The 18,607-nt window shown below is 40.1% G+C and overlaps 1 protein-coding gene across 1 annotated transcript in view; it reads right to left on the bottom strand.

Annotated features, from left to right (window-relative positions):
- Window positions 1-10,084, bottom strand: part of MEOX2 (mesenchyme homeobox 2) — a 52,002-nt gene extending 41,918 nt beyond the window's left edge. Inside the window, exon 1 of the mRNA XM_064411338.1 lies at window positions 9,165-10,084. Coding sequence (XP_064267408.1) covers window positions 9,165-9,675 — 511 coding nt within the window. The 5' untranslated portion in view covers window positions 9,676-10,084. The remainder of the gene's footprint in view (window positions 1-9,164) is intronic.
- Between the last annotated feature and the right edge of the window lie 8,523 nt (window positions 10,085-18,607).

The following is an 18,607-nucleotide window of genomic DNA, read 5'->3' on the forward strand; positions in this document are numbered from 1 at the left end:
AGACTTTTACTAGATTTTAATGTCTAGTTCTGAAAATATAACTTTTAAAGGCGTGAATGTGCTTAAGCCCCAATTATACTGCTGCTTTCTTCTGGCAGAAAATACTATTTGGCATTCTAAGCACAGTTTTACAAGAAATCTTTGAGTGGTCAACACCGCCATAGCTGCCTAAGCTTCTATTCACACCATTTTTAGCAAATCAGTGTACCAAAGCCTCGCAAAAATATGTTGTCGTTTAGTTTATCAACACATCTGACTTAAATTCTTTTTTCTTCTGTAAACCAAACTGATATTTTTACAAATTTGGGAGACATCTAGTCACTGTTCCTACCATTCTTTCTACAGTAATAAGCACATTTTAATGAGTAGTTTTTACTTGCCCACATATTCTAGGAAGCCTACAGCATTCTGGTATTCTCCACCAGGAGAAAGAAAATGAAAGGCTTGAAAAGCTATTGGGGCCAATGTGCCTGAGGAGCCTCACTCAAAACACCCCCTGCCAAAGAGGCCCCCATGCGCACTCGGGATATATTGTATGCATCTAGAATATGCCATTTTTTGCATGGCAGGTAGAAAACCCCACAGTTCATTCAACTCTCTTCAGAACTATATTGTCAGCCCACATATGTCCAACAGATTTTTTTAGTATCTATTTTTAGGAGGACCAAAGTGGGAAACAGTTTTTTCCGCTTGGTAAATTTAAGTGACTAATGCCCTCAATTCACCAAAATGTGTAAACATACACTTAACTTCGGCAGTGTTCATATCAAAGTACTACTTCATGACTACTTCAGCTGTGAAGTCCTGGCTCCACTCAATAGCTAGTTTTGACTTCAGCTTCCCGAGGTTTCATTCATCTCCCAACATACAAAATTAAATGCATACTACAATCATCGTAAGATCACAGTCTAAGAATTAAAACTCACAATAGTGGCAGAGGATACTGAAGTGCATCTAACAGTTTATGTAAGGCAGCATTTGTCCAGACTTACTTGCTAAAAATAAGAAATAGCTATTAGAGATCTGAGAGAATGTAGAAGGAAGAAGGACTTTTAAAAGATTGCAGTAATCTGTTTCAGTTTTAGTTTTTCATATCCTATTTGCTATAAAATAATGTTCAAATCAACTAGTTTTTCTTTAGCCCAAGAAGCAGCAAAGGAGAGGAAAACAGAAGAAGAGAAAGAAACAAAAAGAGAAGAGAGGAGAGGAGAGGAGAGGAGAGGAGAGGAGAGGAGAGGAGAGGAGAGGAGAGGAGAGGAGAGGAGAGGAGAGGAGAGGAGAGGAGAGGAGAGGAGAGGAGAGGAGAGGAGAGGAGAGGAGAGGAGAGGAGAGGAGAGGAGAGGAGAGGAGAGGAGAGGAGAGGAGAGGAGAGGAGAGGAGAGGAGAGGAGAGGAGAGGAGAGGAGAGGAGAGGAGAGGAGAGGAGAGGAGAGGAGAGGAGAGGAGAGGAGAGGAGAGGAGAGGAGAGGAGGAGTGAAAGAGCAGGAGAAAGAGCACAATAGAGAGAAAAAAGAGAGAGAAAGAAAGAAAAATCCACCAGATTTTCATAATCCACTAGATTTTATTGGTTTAGTAAAACTATTCTCTTCTGTCATAAATTAAAGATTTGACTCATTGCTTTGAGACTTGCTTCTTTTGGTTTCATCAATTATTTAGTTTCATTTGTTGAAGAAAAACAAAAGAAAACATAGAATCAAGTACAATATGACTTTGTTTCACATGACCATTAACTTCTCATAGATGTTGTCTTGTGAGGCTTGTTCAGCACAGGTAATTTTCAATACAAAGTTCAGACTACGTTTTTCCATTGCATTGAGTAAGAAGCTCCAGGGATTGCAGAATGCACAGCATTCAGTGATTGCATCCATCATTAAACAATAAAATATTCAGTAGCAAATTTCCAAATTTTATTCCAGATTTCTCTTTTGGCATATAATCATATGTGTATTTATTAATATGTACAACTTCCAGTCAAGTGACCTATCCCCAAAACTATTTATGAAAATTTACAATTCCACACAGAAAATCAACTCACCTTCTGAATAGGGGTGCCTTAGTATCTTCTATAGGTCTAAGCTCTTAAAAAAAAAAAAAAATCCTTCCTAATCTACAGTGAACATTACATCTTTAATATTACTGGTGTTAGCAAGTAGAATTTCAGCAACCTAAGTAGTCTATTTATAGTGTTTAATAGAGGACTTCAGTAGAAAACTTTAATGTACTACAGTGCACTGTCTACTACTATGTCCCGTTTTTTTAATGTGGGTTTTTATCACTTTGCATCATTCATTGAATATTAGGATGCAGCTATGCAACTCTGCACTAGTGAAGTTACAGATGCATGTATAAAATTTGCAGAGTAAAATGAATAACATCATTGTGATTTTTACTATTGTCTATTAAATATTATTTTTGATGGACATGGTGTAGGTAAACTTATCAAAGGACATAGATTTTGTAATATGTATTAATAAATAAGACAATGTATAATAAAAGGACAACATATGCTAGAAAGCAAAGACCAATGGCAGCAGTGTTTTTTAAAACAAGCATTCCTTCACCGTATTTGCAGTTGGAAGAATTCAAGACAACATATAACAAAAAACCTTAAGCACTACTATGGCTAACTGGTCTATCTCCTTCTCCCAAGCTAAGCTACGTTTAGAGTAAGAACTCACAACTTAAAATGTGGTGATCCTAACAAAAATCAGTAGGAGTTTTGTCATCAGTATCTTCCTAGTGAAATTTCCCCTAGCATGTCTGTTTATAAACCATTTATTTCAGTAACTTTCTTTTTACTGATTCAAATACTTAAAATCTAGGACTAGACTGCATGTACCCAGCACAATTACATCAGGCTATTTTTGAATTCAGGTTTTCGTTAAACACAAAGAAAAGCATCTACATGTTCACGGAAGACCCCAGACACTCACTGCAGAAGTCGACTTCTGGCCATGTGTGCAGTCACACAGCTCATGCTGGTAAAGGTGATGCAATTGCCCTGCTGTAGCAATTACCCTCCTGAGTAGCAGGAGGAAGGCTTTTTCTGCAGGGTGGCTGCGCACCATCTTGCTCGCACCCTGCAACTAGCAGTACTAGAGAAATTGTGATGCAGATCTGTAAGTCTTTAAAGCCTACTAAAAATAAAAAGCATGTACGCACACACACGCACACAAAGCTTTTAGTTTCATAAAAGTTTACTGTACTTTCCAAATGGAAGGAAAGCACTGGTATGGCCATTATATAAGTTGGGCAAACAGTCATAAAAGGACAGGGCACAGGCTCGAGACAGATCATAGAACTGGGTTCAGTGCCCAGCTGTGCACTGATGTAATGAAGTAGCCTCAAGCACTGTTTATCAAAATTCTCTAACACCACACTATTTCAGTTAGAAACCTTATTAGCGACATATGCAAGTATTTATATTTAAAAAATATGACTTTCCTTTCGCATCCTTTCAAGTTGCATTCTTAAGTATATTAGAACAAGGACACAGGGTAGCATAGCAAAAGTAAGGGTTGAATCCTACCCCACCATAACTACGTTTTACTGATGGGTTTAAACTTTGCTCAGTCTAGCAGATGAAACCAGATTTATTTTGCTTCCTTTCCAGAGACTTACAAAACGGCTTGGTAGAGTACATTTTGCTACTGAGAGAAACATGCTACGGCGACTATTCATACTGCCAAGTAACAGTGTCTTTGAAAGCAATAATCCAGTGAGGAATATTAGGGCATCAGCAGACAGAAGCAAAGATAATGTTACCTGCCCTTGAATTTCAAGACACAGAGCTCAAACCTACTCTTGAGGAACTGAGATATAGCATATGAAGTCATTGCATCACCAAAGAATGAGTATTTCCACACGGCAATCAATATGCAGATTAACAGGCTCAATTAAAAAACATTTATTAAACAGTTAGCATGTCTAAAAATGGCAAAAACGCAAAAAAAACCCCACTCAATCTGATTACTTACATTAGAAAATACTATGGAAGTCACACTAGGATATGTTAGGACAAATTTTATCCTAATTTGTTAAAACTAATGTAGTTAAAATTCAATGTGCATATAAAATGCTCAATTGGCAATTTTCAAACAATCGGGCAATCCGAACATTTTATCAATAAATATCTACAAGAATTTTAAAGCATTTTTCTTTAATGTCCATGTAAAAGAATTAAGCTCTGATTGCTTAAAAAGCTTTGAGCACTTCAGTGGTTTCACTGGAGTCAATGGACCTTCTCACAAAAACATTTGTGATCCCGTGAAGGTCTGGATCGGCCCTCCAGTGTTTCTAAAAGGGTGGATTGACGAAGATGGGGAGAAGGAGAAGTGTAAATCCTACTGAATCATTTACACAAACAGACAGAAATGCATAACTAGGAGCCATACATAGTTCTTTTTTTTTTTCTTTTTGTCCACACAAAGTTCTTCTTTGGCTAGGGGCAAAGAATTTTGAAAATGTATCATCAAAAGAGTCTTTCAAAATTTTAGTCTTAGAAAAGTTCCTGATTATATTTGCTGAGAACAAAAGTGAATTTCTTGCAAGTTTTCATCTATTAAAACAATTCAGCAAGTAGCTCACTTGTAAGCCCATCATTTGATAAGCAATCAGTCTTGAAAGTTTTCTCCTAAAAGTGCATGTGTTATGCAGCAGATTTTGAAACTGTTTCATTTATAAAATCTACAGAGTTTTTGTTGTTGATGTGGTTTTCTTATGGGTAAGTGATGCTTTTATACAAGATACCAAACAAATTAACTCTTTCCAGAAAATCTATGCTTTATTATGTATTTTTTCTTGTTTCCGTTTACAACCACACTGAAAAGCAGAGACATATTGATGAATCAGTTACACAGTGCTTTTTGACTACAAGCGTGCAGCTCATTTTTCTTACTGACATGTTTCAGAAACCAATCAAAAGTCCTCAAAACTCATGATTTCACAGTATTTATAATCATTTATCAAAATGACCTGCTTTTTAGAGACCATTTCAAACAAGTATGTATGATTTATGATATTTAGATGTGTTTAAAATAAATTCCCTGGAGATACAACTTTTTGCTGCTTGCATGTTGAGAATAGGGTTATAAAATATTAAAACTTGTGGGGGGGGGGAAGTATTGGTTTTATTCATGTAATTTGTCAATGAACAAAACCCACCGGAACAGATATTGAAACACTTGGCCGAACTGTTGAAACCGTGGATTCCCGAAATGCTTTTCTAAATACTACTATTGTCAATACATTGAAAAATATGAATAATTTTTATTACCTGCTATCTTTTCCTTGGAAACCTGTGCCACACAGAAATAATTTTCCCATGGTGAAATTTGGTTTCTTTTTTTTTTTCTTAAAAAGGCTTTTCATGCTTGAGGGCAAGTGTTTAATTACATTAGGCTTTAACAGGAATGCAATTTCCTTATATATTTATCTCTTTCAATTTAATGTTTGAATAGCTGTATTGCTTAGAAGAACTCCTTCAACCATACTCAGCCTCTCCCTGTCCTGTACTCAGCCTCCCCCTGGCCTTTTCAGCATAGTACAGATGTTTTTTTCACCATAGCATTTTAGACTTCCTTAAGGCTACCAGATTCACTCTTTTTTCATATTTCTCAGTAAATCTAGATAGAATTTCCTATATAGGCATTCATATGCTTTTTTCCTGACTGAAGTGTTAAGAAAATTTGGACTTAAGTAACGTAACTTAGGAAATCTCAGATGTAACTTTGCATCTTATGTGTTCTGCATCATCTGAGAATCAAAACCTATATAATAAACAGAAATAAAATGGCCCTGAAACTCACAGGCAAGTAATGAGAAGGGGAGGCATTAGAAAAATCCAAAATATTCTATATAGAACAACTCATACCACAAAGCAACAAAGCACTCCAAGAATATGTTTTCTATACACTCAGCATGGTTTTCATCCGCACCTCATTAGCACACAGATAATTCTGACCATTAGGGCATTTTAAAATAAGTGATTTCATTTGCAACCAACCCTCAAATTTAGTATTGTCTCTCTACTCGTACAGCCTTGACACCCGAAGAGCTGAGTTATGAAGGTGAGGATGCAGATGCCATTATTCACTGCAAAACATTAGCATATAAAGATTTGTATGCATCACTCCTCAATTCACAGGCAACTTCACTGACCCACTTCTGGGCCTATGCAGGTTGAAAGGAATGTTCTGCAGATTATGAGAGAACAACTACAAAACATGGAGACACTGACAGCTGCAGCAAGCAGGGGTTGAGACTACATAAGCAGTATTTCCCAGTCCTCTGCAACGAGAACTGCTGAAAATTTCACCCTGCTCTGTAGCAGTCTTTCAATATCTTCAAAGGGAACTTCCCAAACTGCTTTAAATCTGGGTTAGGGCTAAAGAAAACTGTAAGTCAGTTTATATAACTATCATGAGAGCACATTTCACCTTGTTTTCTCAATCCCAAATGAAACTGCAACAGATTAGAGAAGAATGTTTCTATGTCCTCCCATTCCCTTGCAGTATGTGAGTTTCAGGGAAAAACAGTCCATCATACTAAATTCTGTTCGCCCTCTGGATTTTTCTTTATAATTTTAAAACATTGAACTCCCATCACCATAATAAGTAAATAAGTAAAATTGGGTGTCCCTTCTGGTAAATTTTCAGAGTTGCTATACAGCTAAGAAACAGTTACTTGTTTGGAAGGTAAACGATACAAGGAATGATCATGTTTTACATTCTCTAAACTATCGACAAACACAGCTTTGTGATCTTAAACACACAGAAACAAAAGCTAAGTAGTGGAAGAAAGGGGTAGCCTAAGGTTAATTCAGCTCTGAAATGTGGAACAGATTCAGTGCTCAAGAAAACACTGAGCATTCTGTGGTTTTAAGTGATATGCTTAAGAAGAGGAAATATATGAGTAAATAAGCAAGAACATTAATAATTGTCTCAGAATGCTGGCACTGAAACTTAAAGCAGTCTCTCTCTCTCTTCACCTCATAGTTATTTACTATTAGGATTTTTTACAAATGTCTATTGAAGTAGTTCCAAGTCTGATGAAGGCATGGAAGAAATTCTTTCAAGCACAGTCATTTGTTTTAAAAAAAGATTAATGAGAAATAAAGGCGATGATGTTTAATCAAATGAAGGGCAATTATGGATGACAAATATAGAAACACAGCAAACTAAAATAATTCTTGCTGCCATATATGAGAATAGCATTAAATATCTAGCATCAGAGTTCAGGACTAATAAAGGGGTGGGGTTAAATATTTAGTCCAAAACACAAGCTTTTCCTGAAGAAAAACCAAACATACAGCAGCTATGCAGTTGTTGTCAAAAGACATCTATTTTCAGTTTGAGAGATATTCACAATTGTGTGAACGGTTGTACTTTTTTCTTAGCGGAAGGGAGGAGGAAATAGTTACCTGCCTTGATCTTCAGAACGTCTTAGAAAGTGAGGATCGAAGTGCATTGCAAGATAAACATAACCATGCCTAAAGGCTCGAACTCTTGTCCACTTATCCAGTGGAAGACTCCAGTGACTTCAGAGTAAGGTTTAGGACATTCCTCACTGGTGTTTTTTTGGTTTGCATTGCAGAATGAAATAAACAGAAAGTGATTCAGATACTTCCCTGACAGTGAAAGGGACCAATTTCCTTTTTTCCTTTAGCTTTAAATAGACCGACAAATACAATAAATCCTTACACCAGCAGGCATCCAGTTATTTTCTCAGTTGTAACAGGGACTGTTCATATACCTCAAAAAATCAGATCATTCTTTTTCTCATTAAAAGTAAAGAAGACAAAACAAAAGATTTTACCACCAGTGTTTGAACTTAATACAGCTTTAAACGCAAGAAGAGTTTTCAGCAACTATACCAGCTATGTGAGACGAAATTCAGATAAATACCTTCTGAATTACTGTAACTGTAAATGTTTGCTAATATAAAGCACAATGAAGTAAATGATGGTATTCTTGAGGGTTATATTTTAAAATCCTTCGTGTTGCTTGCCCTCTACCACGCTTAGAGCATTTTGAGTGAAAGAGATTATGGTTTCAGTTACGAACTTCATACATATCTGGAAAAGCCTTTCACTTTCTCTTATGTGATAACAAATAATTTGCTACGCCAGCTCTTGAGTTTTCAATCTGTTGAGCCCGCTCTCTTTCAAGTGCCTCCTGCCTGTCTCACTATATTTTTGGTGACCCCCCAGTTCATGTGCGCCCTAACGGAAGTCCCATCAGTTGTGTTGCCTTGGACGAGTGGCTTTTGTCAGAGCAGGACTTTGACAGGCTTTGCTATTTTAGAAAGCAGAGATAATGTCAAGGTTTATGCCCATTCATTTTTTGATGCCAAATCATCGCTCTGGAATGACTGCGGGTCTACATGTTTTTATGCTCGCCTTTTAGTAAGAATTAGTGTGATTTTAAAAGGCAGACTGCTCCTTCCTTTCCTCTGTCCCTGCCACCAGAAACTGAAGTGAAGCAGCTTTCTGAAACTCCCATTCACCCGTTTGCTTCACAGAGTCCAAATTTTGCCCCTTCACGCTGAGGATTTGATGCAGGCGCACTCAGATCCTACAGGGTAGCAAGGCATCAGCTCCTCTCCCGAATCCCCGCTTCCAAGGCAGAGCTTCCAAGCGTTGTGCAATCGCCTCGGAGCCGCAGTCAGCTCCACGGCGAAGGGGCGGAGGGGAAGGAGCGCGCTGGATTCTGAATTTTGAAGCAGAGGTGTCGTATCGGGCAGGGGGGAGGGGGCCGCGGGACCAGATGCTGAAAACCGCACCAAAACTACAAACGTTTCTCTCCTTGGCTGTAGGAAACTCTCCCCCACCGCCACCTTGATTTCATACTCTATCACGTGCTGAATTTTTTCTTTCTATTTCTCCCCCTGTAGCCTTAATAAAGCTGGCGTTAGTGATGGAGATCCCGAGAGCGCGTTGCTGGGAAGGAGCAACCCGGCAGCCCGGTGTCAGCCGGCGGCGAGAGCAAAGCGGCGGCCGTGGCCGGGCCAGCCGAGCCGAGCCAAGCCGAGCCGAGCCGGGCCAAACGTGCCGAGCTAAAGGAGCCCAGCCGAGCGGCGGCAGGTCCGCGGGGCCCGACCGCGGCGCTTCCCCCGACACCCGCCGCCCGGGGATCCCGCCCCGCTGGGGAACGCGCGAGCCTTTACCTGAGCTGTCGCTTTTCCTTTTGCCGGACCTCTTCTCTGTTTCCACCGGGGACAGAGCCTGCCTGCCATAGTCCCCTGGCGCACACGCTGCCCCCGTGGGGGTGTTGGTGCCCAGGCTGGAAGAGTTCGAACACAGGACAGGGGGGCTGCTGCCCAGCTCCGGGGGTCCTCCTGAGTCAGGCTGAAGGCAGAGGCTGTGCCTGGCCGCGGCGGGAGGAGACGACATCTGAGGAATGTGCCAGTTCGTCTGCAAAGCTTGGTGCTGCTGTTGCTGGTGGTGGTGGTGGTGGTGATGGTGATGGTGATGGTGCCCCCTATGATGTTGGCTGGCAAACATGCCCTCCTCATTGGGGTATCCCGCTATTATGCAAGAGGAAGAAGAAGAAGACAGATCAGGGTAGGACATGTGGTCAGATCTTCCATGCAGGGCAAGAGAAGACTGGGAGAAAGGGTGCAAGCTCTGCGCAGTGGCATGGGGGCTGCGCAGGCAGCCAAAGAGTGTGTGATCCATGGCATGCAAGTCTCAGGTTCCAGGCAGGAGAGTTTAGGAAAGATCCAACTTCACCACCCTTTGTCAACTTTCACTGTAAACAGATCGGGGCTGGGATTTTTTTTTCCAAAACGGCACCGACAGACTCTGCAGCAGGCAGCTGAGCTCAGATAATCCAGGTCTTTAGCCCTAGTGGCCAGTCTCCGCTGCATAAACACTCGGACCTAGATGAGCCGTTCTCAGAGCTGCTCAGATGTCAAGAAGTGGGAGAGGTTGAAGCCAATAGAAGGTGGTCCCAGAGAACTGCTTGAAGGGGGAAACAGCTTCGAGAGGTTATAAATACAGTAGTGTGTAATGTGAGCTGGGGGCTGGCTCAGCAGCACAGCACTGACCACATGCAAACTCCCTCCAAAACGCCAGCGCCGTCCCCGCGCCGAGCCGCTCCGTCAGCGGGCGGCAGCGCTGCGCGCCCGCGCCCCGGGCGCCCGCGGCCTGCGGGGGGGCGGCTCCGCGGGGGCGCAGCGCGCTCCTCCCTGCCCCGGGCGGGCCGCGCCTCCCGCCGCCGCTGCCCCGAGCCCCCCCGCCCGGGCGGCCCCCGCAGGGCCATCGCCGCCCCGTCGGGGCTGACGGAGCGCTCGGGGCCCTGCCGCCCCTCGGGGGCAGCGGGCGGGGAGCGCAATAAAGACGTGAGGCGACATGCGGGGGTGACTCTGGGGCGGGGGGCGCGGGGCCCACCACCGCCCCGTTTCCCCGGGGGCTGAAGCGCTCTCGCCAGCGCCTCACCTGCGAGCCCAGGTGCGAGCGGGCCGGGGCCGGGGCCGCCCGCAGCGCTGCCCCGCTCCGAGGGTCCCGGTGCGGGTCATCCGCCCGCTTTGCCCGCCGCCCCGGCACTCGCCGTGGGCCGCGGCGCTGCCCTCAAGAGCCTCACGCTGTGCCCCAGCATCGGCGGCTGGTTCTGCAAGGAACCCACCGGCGCCCACCGTGCCAGCAGGGCTGGCTGCAGAGAGAAGTTTCCCCTCTTGCCCTCTGCCCCTTCAAAACAAGAAGCCGCATAATGTTTATTTGCTTTATCTTCATTTTCTTCGTTGCAAACGTCTTTAGTGGATTGGGGGACAACCTGGAAAGTCTGGGCCTGTCCTTTTTTTTGTTGTCGCTTTTCTTTTTAAAGGTTATTTTTAACATCCCTGTAGTGGAATTACAGTAGCCACCAAGGCGGCTCCTAACTGGTTTAAATCAGGATAACGCATTTAGTGATCAATGACCAAAGAGGTGCCCACTGCACAGAGGTTTTATTCTTCAGCTCTTCCTGCTTGATGTACCTTGCTCCTCCTCCCCCCAAAACAAAACTAAAAAAAAAAAAAAATAGAAAAGGAAAACTATTTCTCTCAAGTCTAAATTCTTGGGTCCATGTGCTAAAGATAAAATGAATTTCAATTGCTAGTGGAAAAAATCAGCAATTGTATGACTTTTGCAAGAGCTAGTTTCTTAAACGGAAATTGAGTCCTATTTTGTGGGAAATTAGTTTTGCAGACTTTCTTTAAAAAAAAATCTAAAACTTTTGTTCAGCAGCTGCTCTGCTTTTCACTGCAGTTTCAGACTGAGCTGGAACCTGCAGCAGTCTTTCGACGGTAAGATTTTTCCCCCCTTTTCTGACATCTAACTCTTTTTAATAACTATCTTTAGATTTAACTGTAACAACGCGGTCTTTACAAAGAGAGCGGCGTCCAAAGCAGAAGTTGCTGCCTCTGTGCACCGTTCAAAACTTGATATTTCTTCAGAATAAAGGAAATATACAGTTACAACACTGATGAAATATTTTGTGCTTTTCATTGTGTTTATCGTTTCAATATGTGTTCTAATATTAGAAGAGAGGAATACAAAGAAATCTCGATGGCTGAACCCCTCTTGAGTTTGGGAGCACGCCGGGCTGCCAGCACAGGGGTGCTGCTGCTGTCCCTCACAAACAGGCGCTGCCATGGAGCAATAACTGCGAGACAGCGCCAGGCGCGGAGCGCCGCGCCCGCGGCGGCCCCGGCGGCGGCGGCGGCCCGAGGGCTGCGGGGCAGCCCCAGGTGGGAGCGGGGCAGCGGCGGGGCGGCCGCGCTCCGCTCCGCACCGCACCGCTCCGCTCCGCACCGCGCCGCTGCCGTGCCCTCCGCCGCTCTCCAACCTGCTGCTGTCCGCCACGGGGGCGAGTCGCCGTCGGGGGGGCCGGGGCCGGAGGGGCAGGAATGCCAGCACCCCTCCTTCCAGGGCCGCCGCAGCCCTCGCACCGCCGCAGCTGTGGAGAGAGAGGTCGGGGAAGTCCAAGGCGGTGTAAAAATGCCCTTGCTTAATTCTAGGGGATGCAGGATGCCATGCGGGATTTCTCGCACATGACCAAAAAAAAAAAAAAAAAAAGAAATAAGTGAAGCACAATGAAGAAAGTGAGAGTGTGCGAGGAAGAGGGAGAAAGATAAGGTTTCCAAGAGAAATAAAAGACAAACCAAACAGGACATTTTAGCATTTTAGGGAGAGGTAGAAGAGTTTCCTAAGGATGAAGAAGAGAAGAAAAAGAAGAATGCAATAGCAAAGCTATAATGGTACAGCTCCTTTTAGTTAATAGCTTCATACCCAAATCTGTCTATTCAGGAATGTGCTTCCCTGGGCTTCTGAGTTTCCAAATAAGTTCACAAGTCCTACATCAAGTGCTCTTATTACTTCTTTAAAAATCAGTTTTAAGCACGCATGAAATGGAAATGTAGTTCAGTGCAGAGCTTCATGCTTTCATTTTAAACTATATAAGGAGAATGCAAATATAGGCAACTAATGTTGAGGCAAATAAACAGCATCAAACACTTTCTGAAATTATTCAGAAAGTTTCTGTGCAGTTACCAAATACCTATGGTTGTATGATAGCATCCTTTGTAAAAAAAATATAACTTTTTAGTTATAGCTTCAGCCCAAAGCTTCTCAGTAATAGCAGAATAATTACTGGAAAAAATTGTAAGCAGTTGCTGCCTCTCAATATTAACGATTGAATTCTTGTTCTCATTGTACCTTTTCAGAATGTGTGTGTAACCTACATGTGGTACAAAAGCATAACTTAAATCAATGCCAGCAAGTTTGCCCAAAGCTTATAAACATCAAGTGAAAAAAATAGAATGTTTTAAATATGTGAAAACAGTAAACTGTTTAACTCATAAAAACATCTGGAGCCAACACAGTTTGGAACATCCTTTATATTTTCATGTATGGGCTACTATTTGCATTCACTTTGTGTTTCTTGGTTTTGCTGGTGGGTCGTTTTTTAACTTGCCATTTATGGGGAAGGAGATCGTGTAAAATTGACCCGAACGAACCAGTGTACAATTCCTCCTCTTCAGGACTTTTGTAGTCTTTCTGATTTCTTACGTTGGAGACTGAAAGAACCACCTTCCTGAATATTTACAGAATGTAAGTAGGATTCTTGTCAGTTCTTTCTAGTGTGTGGTTTGCATATTTGCAATATGCCTATTGCAGTAAAATCAGATAAGTCATACTTGGGAACCACCATTTCAGTGATATAAATTGTCATAACTTTGCTGAAGTCAGCAAAAGGATGGCAATTTACACCATTTAAGAATATTTTCCTTACTGTCAAAGGGAAAGCTTACAAATATGAATTCAGTTTCTTTTAGCCAAAGTTTTTATTGTACCCAAGAGCCTACCAAACAAGAGGACAAAGTTTTATTCTGCTGTAATTATGATCAGTTCGTATTTTTCCATGGCAATTTGGTCAATGCAGGCATCATTTAACCTTAGAGTCAATCCAGATTCACAACAGATGTATATTTATTTTCAGCCTTTTCCTTTTTCCTAAATTTTTGCCAGTTTAACTCCCTCTGAAGCAATATAATTCGTTTCTCTTGGTACCTGTGCTGCAATATAAACCCACAGATATAAGCAGCAATAAAGTCTGGGGATTATGCATCATTTTAGAGATGCTTGAATGCCTTAACTGAAAATCCTAGCAAAGAAAATGAATAATTGTTCACTGACTAGTCAAAAATACTGAATCCCTGACTAGTTAAAATTGACAATAATCACATTTACCATTCTAAACCTATGGTGTACCAGTATCTTTACAATATTTCGTCATAAAAACTTTTTCTTTTTTTCTGAGAAATTGCACTACCACAATGTGTACCTCATGATTTTAACATTGCATTTCTGTGGTGTACTTCCATTTCACTCTCTATAGCACTTACATGTGCCATGGTTTAACACTTATCAGACACAATTTTTGCTTTAAAGACAACTACAGATCTGTAAAAACTTTTAAGCCTGACTTCATATTTTCAGCTACTTCTCCCACATACATATGGCTTCTGTTCTTATTTTCATGATCTCCAAGCATTACAAATTTTAAAGTTATGCCAGCAATTTAGTATACTACAGAAAAGTTGTGCTGAGCCATGAGGCCCTCACTGAAAATGATTTACAAGGTTGCATTACATCATTAAAAGTTACTCGAATTGCCAGCCCACTGTAACCAGTAAAATATCTTATTCTTCCTATTTAATTTAAATAAATTGATGAAATATTACAATTCTGAATGCACGTGAGGCTTCACACCTGAACTATGATGTTTCAGGAATGCTTTTAGAATTTGGGAAACTATGCATTTCACTTGCTATGGGAAACTTGCATTTCACATTAGATACCTAAAATCCCAGAAGTTATATTCAAGACTTTGGGGTGTGTTTGTTTTAAATAAATAATTTATTTGAAAATGGAACCCTCTTGCACAGTACTATTTATTTCCCAATCTGCATGTTGCATTGAAATTTAACATTTTTTTTATTCTTTCTAGTATTATCTCCACTTAAGAATACTTGGACTAGAAAACAGCTATGACTGTTTGCTTTGTAGGTCACTTTAATAATACATATCTTTCATTTGTATTTAGAAATGTACTCAAAATGCATATGCAGGCAAGTCAATAATGCCGGAAAAATATGTTTTCCATTTTGTTGTCTCCAGATCTTGACAATTACACGCTACACACAGTCCATTTTCCTCACAAAAATACTAATCACAGAGGGAAAAAATGGCTGAAATTTTACACTTTAATCATTTTATTGTTTGATACAATTCACATTGTGGATTTTGATCTGTATATGTATTTAAAAGGCATTTCACTGGAGTTCCCATTGAAAATACAGACACTGTTGTGCATGAAAAAAAGGTGAAGGGCATTTTTATCATTCTATATTTTTAACAATTCTTGCTTCTAACTGTGTTGCAAAATTAATATTGTGCTGATTGTACTTCAAGTCTGAGTCACCCAGAATAAAAAATACAGTTGATTGAAAACTTTGAGCATCAGAAGATTTAAGATATGACTTACATCCATTTACTGGGTAAATACACAGTATGCTTACAGTAAAAAGACCGAAATAGAGACAAAAACATACCACATATCTGAAATATTTATTGTCTCCTGGCTGACATTTCCAAGCCCTTGCAGGACCAGCAGCAGGGAGCATATTTCATAATTTTGCCTCCATCACTGGGAGAGTGATAAGTCACTAATTTTTGTCATCTCTTTCACCCATTAATGAATATAATACGACTACAGTGTTTGTTCTTTGCTCAGGAGAGAGAAAAAGACACATGGGCGTGTATCTATGCAGCAAGAATAAATAATTACAAAATCTCTAGGTTTTAATAGCTGCTGGGATTATGTTGTTTACTTTGCAGGTGTGTTTGCTATGATTTATAGTGTGATGAGCTTTAGACTTGGAGCAGCAACCCCTAACCTGCGAGTATTCGGACCAGAAAGATATTCTCTGCCCTGCAGATCTCAGGGTCTATTCATTCTGCCACTTTCACATGGGAGTAATCCTGTGTTTTACAGAGTCCTATTTGTCTTCATGGTGATTTGCTTGACTAGAAACATTTTCAGGATTGCAACATTAATTAATAATAGGTGTAGGAAACAAAGACTTAAAAATTGCTAATGCATAGCAGCATTATGCACCCCAAAGTCTAATGTCAGATAATGCTAACAGATACTTGATAGGAGAAATGAAATACAAAATATAATTTGTTTGGAATTATTATTTTAGACTAAACTTGGGACATTTTTAGACACAGATATTTTGTCTTGTGAAAGAATAAGAAGAATTAAAAAAAAAAAAAAAAAAAACAACAAATAAGCTAGACTTCCCTAAAAAATACATGCCAAGAAGTGCTTAACTTGCAGATAAAGTCTCAAAGATTCAGGAAACTATTCTAAGGCATCAGTGACACTAAAAAAGCATTGGTAAGTTCTTAAATGTCATGAAGAAGGATCCAAAGAGACATACCTTGAAAATTACACCTTCCAAAGCCGTGTTTGCGTAAACTAATTTTTTATTTCCCCAAAACAGAACGCAGCTCTACTGATGAGCTGTAAATATATGAAACTACTTGTTGAAATAAACCTTTCCAAGATATTTGTGCTTGTCATGCTTTATTGAGCATCCCACTTGCATGTCCTTTGATACAATGTGATAGATCTCAGGTTGGTTTCAATAAAGTATTCCAGAAAGAGACTTAGGCACTTTCACACCAACTAAGTTTACATATTGGACTCTGATGCACCAAATCACTTTAAGTAGCCACCTTCCTCTCTTCTTTGATGCATTTTCATACATTTAGTTTAAATTAGATGCCTACAATAAAAGTGTGAAGTCCATTTATTTGTATCCTTTTTTTTCCAAATGAAAAATGTCTAGCACTGTGGGCTCAGTGAAGGTCAGCTGTAAAAAGAGGTGTATTATTTGGCACACTTTTCAGCTGACTGAGACACATGCAATGTACAGTACGTGGGGACAGTCTGGATTTGTGCAATTCCCTCATAGGTAATTTGTCCATGAACTTTAAGCATTTGTACATTTGAGCTGTAGAACGTATCACTTAGGGATTTAGATTTTATTTAATAACCCAAGTATATTTCAATACAAGATGGTAAACTAAAAATATTTTCCATTTCACTGTTTCAAAAAAAGCCATGTGCAAAAGAACACAACAAAACGAAATTAACTCATAACATATGCAACTCTTACTTGTGCAAGAGCGGTATATGCCCCTAAATCCAGACTGCAGCATCTGGAGGCATAGCATGTCTCTAATGGAAGAGAAAGGCACGAGACATGTCAGCTTCTTGGCTGTGTTACTCTAAAAGTCGTGCCTTTTCCTTCTCAGTACCCAATGCAACTCCGATTAAAACTAATAAAACAGACACTGTCCAGGTAAACTGCCTTTGAAGCATTTTGCCTTTTTTGTCTCACTAATGTAGGCAATGTCTCAGTAATTGTAGGCAATAAGTTTAAGCTGAGATAGGTATTTATTATTTAAAAGTAAAAAAAAGTAAAAAACTTCTTACATAAACTCCTTTTGCTTGAAACAATGAAGTTTGAATCAAAACTAATATCCCATGATGTGAATCGTATGTTTTTAGTGCATCCAAATCTACACATTCCCATTTGTAGAAACAAGTTATGCTGTTACTTAGATGACTTGAAGTGCCTCTTTATTATTACTGCATTTTTACCCCTAGTAGTATTAGAGATAATGTATTCTTCACATACTTTTCCTATTGTCATCAGCTTGGTGGAGACTCTGAAAACATTTTAAAGAAACAACTCACCCTTAAACTGTTTTACAATAAGAACTGTCTTCATACTTGACTTTCAGGAAGTGCTGAGTCTCTTTTTCCCCAACGACCTCACAGGATCAATTTCTTTGTTAGACTGTAATAGCAATTTTTAAAAGTGCAGGGAAGCTTAGATACTATTCTTTCTGATTACAAAAAAAAAATCATTTAAACAACCAACACTACTGAAAATTGTATTTTGAAACAAGCCTGATGGAGAAAATATTTTACGAACTGATTTTCAAATTTTTATTGCCCTAAAACTGTTAAATGATCTGCTATAGAAGTTGAGATGTCTAATTTTAAATGCTCTTTCCTTCTTATTTTTATCAGCTGGTCTCTGATATATTTATAGCAAGCGAGGAGGAACATATGTCTATCTATTGTAGTTACTCTTATTTGCAGAAAATACAAGTAGGAACAGCAAAACTGTTGTTACAAAGCTACTAAACTTGAAAATCCCATTATGAACAGCATGCTGGATGTATAAATACACATACGTGTATGCTGAAAGAGGGTTTTCAGCCATGCAAAAGTGCAAGCTTACCTCCAGGCTCAAACACTTACTGTACAATTAAAATAAACTAGGTTAGTGCCCACTGTCTTTTAATAACAGGGAGAGTTATTAGATGGATTATATTAAAATAGAAACCTCACATAAAATCAAATGAATGCGCAAAAATCTCTTTGCACAGATTACCAGAGAAAGTTCCGACTTTGCTTCCTAGCAGAGAAAAATGTTTGGGAATGTATCTAATCTAACACACCCTATAAAACTGTACAGTAGTCCCTAGTACAACACTGAGCTACATGGAAGACAGCGTCACATCCCCGAGCAAAATTCCAAGATTCCTGTGATCTAATACTGCCTGTTTAATTTCCAAATGGTGAAGCTATATATCCATTTTGGTAAGTGGGTAGATAGACTTCTCTTATACATCTACATTAATTTCATTACGTATGACCCCCTGCAGCTGTGGTAATGAGCCTTTTTTAAAAACATACCTTGACTTGATGATGAGAATATTTGGATCTAAAAATAAGTCACATATTTAATTTCTAATATGGAAGGCATGGCATGTATCCAGAGGTCCTGGCAATAAGTTTATACTGTACAATTTGTAGTCAATCAGACTTTCCCAAATGAAGTTCCATAAATATGAACATACATTGCTCGTTTGTTTTCTTTTCTGCATTTTTTTTTAAGTTTCCTTTATTGGTATCATAATAGTATGACCCAAATATAAGGAAAAAAACCCCATATCGTATTAAACACAGGAATACGCTTTC

Source organism: Passer domesticus, chromosome 1 (assembly GCF_036417665.1).
Source record: "Passer domesticus isolate bPasDom1 chromosome 1, bPasDom1.hap1, whole genome shotgun sequence".
NCBI classification, from domain to species: domain Eukaryota; kingdom Metazoa; phylum Chordata; class Aves; order Passeriformes; family Passeridae; genus Passer; species Passer domesticus.